The sequence below is a fragment of the Haliaeetus leucocephalus genome, unplaced genomic scaffold (assembly GCF_000737465.1).
Source record: "Haliaeetus leucocephalus isolate CR32 unplaced genomic scaffold, Haliaeetus_leucocephalus-4.0 Scaffold351, whole genome shotgun sequence".
Taxonomy (NCBI): domain Eukaryota; kingdom Metazoa; phylum Chordata; class Aves; order Accipitriformes; family Accipitridae; genus Haliaeetus; species Haliaeetus leucocephalus.
This window is the reverse complement of record NW_010972787.1, coordinates 1,750,457-1,760,840: the sequence shown is the minus strand read 5'-3', so window position 1 is coordinate 1,760,840 and position 10,384 is coordinate 1,750,457. Positions and strand designations below refer to the sequence as shown.

The 10,384-nt window shown below is 40.3% G+C and overlaps 1 protein-coding gene across 1 annotated transcript; it reads left to right on the top strand.

Moving 5' to 3' along the window:
- The first annotated feature begins 7,848 nt into the window (after positions 1-7,848).
- On the top strand, positions 7,849-8,999 carry LOC104834940 (gap junction beta-6 protein). Its single transcript, XM_010572629.1, has one exon. It carries the CDS (start codon positions 7,865-7,867, stop codon positions 8,654-8,656), a length of 792 nt encoding a protein of 263 aa, XP_010570931.1. The 5' UTR covers positions 7,849-7,864; the 3' UTR covers positions 8,657-8,999.
- Positions 9,000-10,384: the final 1,385 nt, after the last annotated feature.

Genomic DNA, 10,384 nt, shown 5'->3' with positions numbered 1-10,384 from the left:
GGATGTGCACGTGATTGTGTTAGGTTTAGCTTAGAGGACAAGGCAATCGTGGGCCAAGCCTGAGCCTGAAAGAAGGAGGCACCTCCATGTGTCAGCTAGGAGTGCAGTGTAATTTTCCAGGTGGGATTTCCAATATGTTTACAGAGCCATGAGGTTGCACCTCTACTGTACATGTCAGGGTTTCTGGGTGACTTCAGTCCCCAAAAATGTCAGTCTCATAATTGGTAGAAGGACTATGTATCACAGAGCTTAAAAATGGAACAATAAAAAGCCATGCATTAAAATATTTCTCTGGAGGAATTAATTCTGTCCTGACAGGGCTAGTTCTCTTAACTTTCTGAAGATTGGGCCTCTGACTGTGTTGCTCTTTTCCATCCTTTGAAGCATAACCCAAGTAGATTACTTGGACAACCTCATTTAATTTGTACAAAAAGTAATTGTACAGTGAAAAAGGTATAGCAGGCTATCTCAGTAGCTGGAAAGATAGCAGCACTTTGAGATAAAAGTACAAGTTCTTAATAACAGTCATTGCATAAGCTCAGTTGATACCTGTGAGTAAAGAGGATGCTTTACAAGTTGATTCTTTCTGTCAACAGTTCGAATGAAATCAGTGGTCACAGAAACTGCACCAAACAGGAGCATGGGTGGAATCTTTGTTATTTCTTTTGACTTTTTTCCTTGTTCTGGTCCTCACTGCCTTCAATTGTTATTTAATGATGACTGGTTAGTTATCTGAAAGGAGGAGAACTGTGACTTTTGCCTGGCTAAAAACCAGTTTGTGTAAGGAAAAACTTGAAGTAATGATATATGAGGAGAGATAATGTGCTGTCAAAACAGAAGGAATGTGGAAAAAAGGAAATACCTCTCTTATTAGTTAAAAGAAAGTTGAAAACTAATTCTATTCCTTATCTCATACCAATGTTTCCTCCTGTAATAGATTTTTTTTAGAAAGGAAAAAGTTGTTTTTGTCTTTACTGTTGATGAAGGAAATGATAACAAAATACACACTCAAGGAAAAGCTGCGCTGCAGTATAAAGTCCTAGTGTTCATAAATTTAATTAGCATTTCCAAAAGGGTGCAAGTTCTGTCTGTGTGTGAAAGAGGCAGTGACTTGCCAGTTTTGTAGGAAGTGTTAACATTGAAGTGGGAGTGGGCAGATTTGCAGAGGGGATGTAGACATTTGCCTAAGTCGGGGGGGGGGGGGGAAATGGGAATTAAATAACAAGTTTTAAAAAACAAAACAAACCATAAAAATGTCATAACTAAAAAGTTGCTATTTTCATGACTGGGAGCAGGGCACAGTGTGTATAAAACTTTCTTTTAAAATAGAGGAAACAGGAGAATTGCATCAGTGAAGGCATAGTCCTCAGGGATTTTACTTTCTTTCAACGTGAAAAATTTAAAGCACATTTTGAAGGGAAGGTGTATGGGGAGGAAATGGCTGACGGGCCAAATTCTAATAGGACTTGTGCTGTCTTTTTATGCCTTCAAGTGTGACTGGCGCTTGGGATTTCCTGTTTTCCACAAGTGGAGTGAAATTTGTGCAGGGATGTTCTGGAGGATGGTAATCCTCCATTTACAGTTGTAGGCTAGTAAAATAGCTATGGGTATTTCCAAACATGCTTGGAAAATTACTTAAAACTCGTGTAGGGGTGTGAATATGGGACAGTCATAAGGGGGTCATCATGGGTAGAACTGAACCCTTAATGCTGTTGATATTTAACTAGCATACTTTTTTTAACATTTAACTGCATACATATTGGGTCCTAATCTGTTGTGTTAAAGGCCATATCTGTGTTTCACACTGGGTTTAATTAGAGCAAAGAATGCCTCCTGTTTTCATGAACTTGAGTAGAAGAAAAGTACAATGCTTGCAGTGTTCGGACCTGAAACTGTCAGAGGTTTCCTGTTCCTGATTAGTCTTTGCCTGTTCTTGTGTCAAATCAGATATACTGTAATCGCTCTGTCATGGCTCTTCTGTTCTCCAGTTTCCACTCTGATCTGGAGATAGGTGTTCAGAACAAAGTTTAAGAGCTACTAGAGAGAATTGCACAGGCTTTTGTGATTGTTAGACTGCTCTTTTGATCTTTATTCAACTTTTTAGGAAAGAAGTAGAGTTGTTGATATTTCAGTGTGTTCCAGCTGCCTGCTCCTTGAAGTTTTTAATATACTGCTGTAACATTAAAATAGCTGGAAGCTGCTTATAATAGTGAAATTAAAATATTTTGGTTGCCAAAGTCTGAGTTCAAAGCTGCATCTTCTTACAGTTCGAACTCTGCATGAAAACTACAGCAATGTAGAGAGCTGTATTCTTTTTCAGGTAGCAGGAATATCCTGGATGATTGAGTTCAAGCTCTGTACTTCTTTGAACTGGTACTTATCTGTCTTGGTCCACTGATAACAAAGTATGAGTCTGTGAAGCCTGTAATTGTAGTGGAGCATTTCAGAACAGCACTGTGAGATGGTGAGATATTGTTACCCCTAGTTTAATGTCTGGGAAGCTGAGGCATGGGGCAGGCTGACAAATTAGGTAGGAAGTCTGAGAGAGTTAGCAAGTGATTACTATAGCCTGTATGCCAGACTTTTCTTGGGGAAATAAAAGCATGCTGTCTTTGGAAGATGTTAATCTGTGTTTATTAGAGGCTTCTTTGGTTCAGTCCTGGCAGTGCTGCTGTTCTTGTGAAACAGCACCAAAACGAACTCAGCAATAGGAATAACAAAATCTGCACACTAGCAATTAAGTGCTTGCTCTTTTGCTTAGCAATAAACTAGACCCCAGGTTGGCAGGGTGCAGTTATGCTGATACAAAACTGCTGAAATCCAGATTTCTGTATTCTTCAAATCTGGGTATAAAACAGCATATATAGGTCTAAGACACCTTGATGCTGGTTATCAGCCCCTGTATGAGCTAGTGCTCCCAGCATAATTTAGGTCAAGACCTGAAGGGGAGATTGTATTAGCAATGCCTTTGAATGCATGCTGGACCTCAACATACACCAGTACTTCTTGTCTGAAGTTGGGTCATAAAATAATTTTGGTAATGATCTTGGGTCTGATGCAGTTTAAATGTTCTAAAGCTTTTCTATGGCAAAAATTCTGCATTAGAACTGCCACTCTCAGACATCCGAGTTATCTTTGTCCCCAGCTTGAGGGTGTGGTGAGTGACACTCGGGACCAGTGCTTTTTTGCTTAAAGATTGTCTAGGTTAATGCATTCCCATGTGAGATAAAGTGACTTTTATCTTGGCAGACTGCTGATCTTGCATCAGTATCTGGAGGTACTAGTGAGAGTGGTGCACTGTCACACCAAACTGGTAACTCTTGGTACACCCTACACTGAACTTTGATAGGAGTGGAGGTGTCGTGAACACCCTCTACATTTCTGTGTAATTCCAGTAAAGTAAGTAAATTGGTATCCAATTTGTAGCTGTGGGAAGAAGGGTATAATCTGACTCTGAATTTATGCATAAGTTAGCCTACTGTGGACCTCTTCTTGGATGGGACTCCTAGATGTTCCTATAGCATAAGCAAATATTGTAATACTTGCAAATGACTACTTTTTTTGCTTGATAATATCCTATAGCAGCAAGCAGCATGCTGTGTATTTGAAAGGAATGCATCTTCTGCTGTTTTTACCTTCACTGTATTCTAGTTGTGGTTTGCTGAAGCTGTGGATTTAACCATTGACTAATGATTTTGCAGTATAACAGTCTTTAACAGAGTGAAAAAAGTGTCTGTTAATGAGCTGTACTCATAAACACAGGAGCTCAATGATAATTGTCCTCAGTGTTGTGAATTGCAGGGATTTTCGCTGGGTGTATGCAGTGTGCTCTGATTGTGGTTTAATGGAGGCTTAAAGGAGCTAGCTCTAAAGTAGAAGGCAGTCTAGTCATGGCAGCACAGAGCTCAAAACACTGCCCAGAAGCTGGAGAACTACAGAAATGGTTAAGGTGTAGTTCTTCTCTTGCTGCTGCCTAGCCTACAAGTGAAAAAACAAAACAACAAACAGAACAACAAAACCCCCCAAAACCAAACCCAAAACAAAACACCTGCTTATGTGCCTCTCTACATGTTGTGTGATCATATAGAACCATTTCCCTTGTAACTAACTTTTCAGTGGAGCATGGTGATCTTCTATGATAGTTTTGTTGGTTTTTTTAAACTCCTACTGTAACAGCCATATACTATCATGATCCTCTGATTGTTGAAATGGAACAGAAGGTTCAGCTGGTAGCAGAACAGAGATCTATGCTGAGGCTTGGAAAGGCTTATTTTCATGCCCAGTAGCAATTTATTTTTTTTTTTAAGGAAAATTAAAAACTTACGAGGGTTGTTTAAAGCCAGCTAGTAGGAAACACTGGGGCTAAAGTATTTGGATGGAATTCAGGCTGCCTGACTATGGCCCTACAGTCTCAACTGTGTCACTGTTCAGGGAGAAGATAGTGAGACTTGACAGGTATCTGATCACTGCCTATATCACTCTCTGGAGTGTTCCAGAAGTCATATGACTTTCCACCAGCATAAAAACAAGCCTGAGAGGCCATGAGGGTACAGCAAGAAGGGGCAAAGGTTGGTGACTAGCTTGGCAAGCACCAGGAAAAATAGGGGATGGTGGCAGGAAGACCTGAAGAGATAGTTGCAGGATTTGGAAAGGTAGGTGTGAATGGTGAAGGTGGGAGGGTTTCGGCAGATTTGAAATAAAGGCTTTTGGGGGAAGGAGCGGAAACGTCACTAGGGCAAAAGCCTGCCTCTCTGAAGTGTGGTGGCCTTTTTTGCATCTGTCCAGATACAGACATGCTTTTGCTAGAATTGAAGCACCATATTTTGGCTTAGCAAGCACAATATACTCTCAAAGGAGATGGAAAAAGTCAAATGAAGAGTATAGTTTCACGATGTATTATCCTCAGCAGTAAAGCTTTGCCAACCCCTCTTCCCCACTGACTGCTCATTCTTACCCGTCCTTTGCAATTTGCAGCCTTTTTTTAAATGAAATTTGTGCTTTTCAGATGCTTTGTGGATCTGTGCTGTAAAGCTGTTTGGTGAAATGGATCAGGTTTAAAAAAAACAAAACATACTAGTACTGGGAATAACTTTTGAACAAGTCACTTGGTTTATAATGCACCCCCAAAAAGTTGTGGGAGATGGAGAACTACAGTGTGACCTCAGGAGCAAACAGTAGTGGGGAAGCATCTTGAGCTAACTTTGCCACTGAAGACAAGGTACCCTTTAAGTACATCCTGAGGCACTCATATTTTGAACCCACTTCTGCACAGGGAGACAGGGAGGAGTGATTGCATGAGGAAACAAATCCTTGTGAAGTTGTGGTAACAGAAAGGCAGCAGTATTGGAGTACAGCAACAGGTGAAGTGTAAGAAACAGGGCATATCAGGAGGGGATGCACATGTTCCACTTAGCCTTTCACATTGTAAGGAGATAGCTGACAGGTAGGGAGAAGGAACAATGACTGAGAGAAGAAACGCAAAGAGTCTGATGACATTAAAGGATGGGTGAATGATGTGTGGAATACTACAGTTTGCATGGTGCCAGTCTTCTACAGGATTTATATTCAGATGTGCGTAAGTATGTCTAGTCATGATACTTAGTTGTAGCATCATTTTATAAGTACTGTAATTGCAATGTGTGTGTAATAGTAACAGAGAACGCTAATAAAATTGTAACTGTTTCTCTGTTTAATGTACAATATTCTCCAAAGCAAATCCTGAAAGAAAGGCTGACTGAAAAATCAGATGGCAGAAAAAGGGGTGGAAACAAATACTTGAAAACCTGGCTAGTATGTTTTGTAAGTATATCTGTTACTAAGGGTCTTTCCTGTGCCCTCATAGGGCTGTTAATCTACAGAGACTTTTCTCTGTATCTGTATCCTAATGAAAAATAAACTTTCTTGGAAAAATAACCTAGCAGGATAGGAAGGTAACTCTGCTTCCAGGACTGTTTTCAGACAGATACAGAGGTAATAGCCCACATAAATTTTGCATCCTGAAGGAGGCTCAGGAAAGGTTCTCTCCAATCTGAAGAAAATCTTGGGTTCCCCCCATTGGCTTTCACATCTTGAAGTATAACCCCATGCAGTCAACCAACATGATCTGAGGGAAATGTAGTTTATGGAACCAGTGAAGGGAGATTTTACTTACGTTCCAATAACTCAAGAAAAAAAAAAGAACCTTGCATTCATATAACAATTAAATGTCCTCCTTTTCCCTGAGCTGTTGTGTACTTTGACTGATGCTCTGTATTATTGTATGTGATATAATTCTGCTGTAAAGCCGAAGGAAAGATTTTTGACATTACTCAGAATGGGAGTGTGACATGGAAGATAACTGCAAAGAAATGTCTTCATTTTCTTCCTCATGCAATGTGACCCAGCTCAGAGTCAGGAAAATCTTAAGAATTCTGTTAACATGATGGATATGATGGCCTTTGTGCCAGTGGCTGCTCTTCTCTAGAAACCTTGAAAATGTGATTCTGCTTATTGGTGCCCTGTGCTGTAAATGCCAAAGAAAGATGTTTTCTGAGATGCAAATTAATTAACAAAGTTGGGAAATTAAAACCTTCATGAGGAATTTCAGAGCAGAGATACCTGTGAGCACTTCTAGAGCATCCTGGCTGATAGGCATAAGAAATGCTGGTTTCTTGAATTCAGAGTAGCTTGCAAACTAGCTTTCTGTAAATCCGTCTGAAGTGGAGGGGTGGGGGGAGGTGGGCTGAAATGTCTCTGAATGGTCTCTGTGAAAGGTTGTTGTTTGTGGAAGCTGAGCAAACCCAGACAATTGTGGAGTTCCTGGGGAGGTATGTGGGAGACAAAGGTGAAATCCTTTAATTGAGTACAGTCACAGTACTTTGAAACTTGCCTACTGGAAACTATATGCATTTGTTGAAAAGTCTCTGAGCTACTGCTGGCCTGTCTGAACTCTTCAAATGTTGACTTTAGCACTCTGCCAGCCTCTGAAATGTCTCCTCTATTCTAGGAGTAACGCAGTCTGTGTTACAAGGGGGGGAAAAAAAAAAAATCACCTGACAGGCACTGACAATGAAGGAGTCTTTGTCTAGTTACCCTAGGCTCTCTTTGTAGTTAGTGGAGAGAAAGACAAACCTCGGGATGAATCTTTAAGCACTGATTTTAAGCATCCAGCTCAAAATGAGATTGATAATGACAAAGACTTCACCTTCATTGCCTCAAGCTATTACAGAATTTGCTTCGACTAACAATAGAGCCCTACAGTCACACTTTAAATTTGTGAATGCAGGTTATCCAGACCTGCTGCTCATGGGAGGTGCAGAGCATCAGCAGCAGTTCCTCAAGGTCTGTCTTTATTGCTGGAATGTACTCATGAAAATGTTGTTTACTAAAGCTAAGGATGGGCCAACTTGGCTTAATTCATATAGGAATTCTAGCTCTCTAACACTTTAATTTTTAACAAAACACCTACCTTACTTTTGGCTGATGTCATCTTCTATTCTTTTGTTACTCTTACCAGACTACTAGAAGTTGTAGCTTTTAATTTAAGACTGTTTTCATCAAATTCCCCTGTCTGCTTTTCCTACTTAATGTGGCTAATAGCTGTTTTCAGTTGGCAGATACATCTAGAAGTTAAATGAATGTGATACTATGTGTGTAATCAAGTAATGAAATATTACCTGCTGGTACATGATTAGATCATTATTTATGACTGCTTATAGGTAAGCCCACTGCGTCAACAAAATGTTACCGTGGCCAATGGATATGCTGCAATTATGTGATACTGCCTTTATTTTATACCACATGCTTGATGGTATTTGTTTCCTGACTTGATTAATCTTGGATTGTTTATTTGTCTTGTCTTAGGTCAGACCATTAAAAGAAGAGAATGGATTGGGGAGCTCTGCATACCATTTTAGGAGGTGTAAATAAGCACTCCACCAGCATCGGGAAGATATGGCTCACAGTCCTGTTCATCTTCCGTATCATGATCCTGGTTGTGGCTGCAGAGAGAGTCTGGGGAGATGAACAAGATGACTTTATCTGCAACACTCTGCAACCCGGTTGCAAGAATGTTTGCTATGATCACTTTTTCCCCATCTCTCACATCAGACTCTGGGCCCTGCAGCTGATCTTTGTTTCCACACCTGCGTTGTTGGTGGCAATGCATGTAGCTTACAGGAGGCATGAGAAGAAGAGGCAGTTCAGAAAGGGAGACCAGAAATGTGAATACAAGGACATTGAAGAAATCAGAAAACAGAGGTTTCGTATTGAGGGCTCCTTGTGGTGGACGTACACTAGCAGCATCTTCTGCAGACTGGTCTTTGAAGCAGTCTTCATGTATGCGTTTTATTTCATGTACGATGGGTTCCGAATGCCTCGCTTAATGAAGTGTAATGCTTGGCCCTGCCCCAACACAGTAGACTGCTTTGTTTCTCGACCCACTGAAAAGACAGTGTTTACTATTTTCATGATTGCTGTGTCCAGCATTTGCATTCTTTTAAATGTGGCTGAGTTATGTTACTTACTGACAAAATTTTTTCTCAGAAGGTCTAAAAAAGCTGGAAATGCAAAACATCACCCCAACCATGAGAATAAGGAAGAAACCAAACAAAATGAAATGAATGAGTTAATATCTGATAGCTGTCAGAACACAGTTATAGGATTTTCAAGTAGCTAAGGTGGTGTCAATGCTGGTGTTCACTCTTTTTGGAGTGAATGTTCTTTGTTTAAAGGCTGCAGATTAAATTTGTTATATGGAACAATTTAAGTTGGGTGAAACTTTGATATGTAGTGCCAGGTGTCAATTATGCACATGTCTGAAAAAAGTCAGGGCAGCCTAAACATGTGAAAATTGTGTGAGTTTTAAATGGGAAAGTGTATCTTCCTATGAATACCCTTACAAGCTGACTATGACAAGTGGGAAACCCACTAATACCTTCATGCTGACACAGCTCCTGAAAACTACATGCTACAGCAATAAGAACAAATTTCTTTCTAAGCTAGATATTCTAGTATTACAAGATGTTTTGTAATAGTGATAGTTTTTACTTGTGAACTGCCAAAATATTTTTCTAAAATCTAAGATTCCATGTTACTTAAGGTGTTATAGTACACTACTGACTGTTTTGTTTCTTAACCAGGCATATGCAGATGAACCCTGTAATGCCATATTCATAGGGAGGGCACAGCGCTAGGCTACATATTTGCAGCTTTGCAAGCACTGCTTGAGTCTGGACAGGTAGCTTGAGACACTTGTGTACACACTGCTAGCTGTAGGGGAAGTTGTATGAAAGCCCATCACACGTAGTGTGGATAGTTGAGATAGCTAGGTCCTGAGTGCAAAGTCATGCACTAAAACCAGCATGACAGTATAGATACAGCCTAAGTAGACTTGCTTTAAACATCTAGCAGACCTGGTAATCTTATCAATCTTTTAATTGCATACTACCAGTTTTATTGCAACATACATAACTTTATGTAAATGTTTATTTCTCTAATGTGTTAGCTGTATTTGTTTCTTTATGCTATATCACATCATGGAACTTTGGTTTTGATTTGTTTGCTTTTTGTGTGGTAGACTGATGGTGCTGTTATGAAACTAGGGACTCTTTGGTTTGAAGCACATGGAAAAGTATCACTGGAAACAGAACAAGTCTTCTGAATAAAAGGAAAACACTTAACCTTTCTCAATGAAGTGAGTCTATATGTGAATGCTGGTGAGGCCTTAAGCAGGAAAGGTGCTTATGAAAAACTGTTTTCAAGCAGGGACTTTACATCCAAAGTGTGCATAGCCCATACACACCCCTCACTCTCAGCCAGAGCACTGATGCCCTAATTCTGTTGTCCATACTCTAGTGGAGGTACACATGTAACTCCTGAGTGCATGGGAGTACATGCTTGTGGGAGGGATATGCTGTTGAAAGCATGGGATGCTGAAGGTGAAAGAGATGGGTGTGGAACAAGACCCTAGCTATAGAGTCTTGTCTGTTTCCTATTTTGAATCACTGATCGACATGATAAAAATGTCATGGGTACACTGACCTCAGCAGAGTTGGGGTTTTTTTTGTTCTTTTGTTTTGTTTTTAACACCAGTGCAAATGGATTAGCCTAATTGTTTTTGTATCCCAGAGCTACTCTTTCAAGGGCCATAACAAAGAGCAGGAGCAGAGACTACACTCAGTGTGGTATCACACTTTTTCTTACAGGTGCCAGCACAGCTTTGTGTGTGTCCATGCTGTAAGTGGGTATGGGTTGGTTGGTTGTTTTATGTGTGGCTGGTAGTACACTAACAGGGTGCAGGCACAAGCCACAGGAGAGAGAAAATACCTAGTCAGCTCTGTTCCTGCATGCGGGCCTGAGCTGAGCACTGTCATTTATCTATTCTCTTCCACTGGCAAACTCCTGA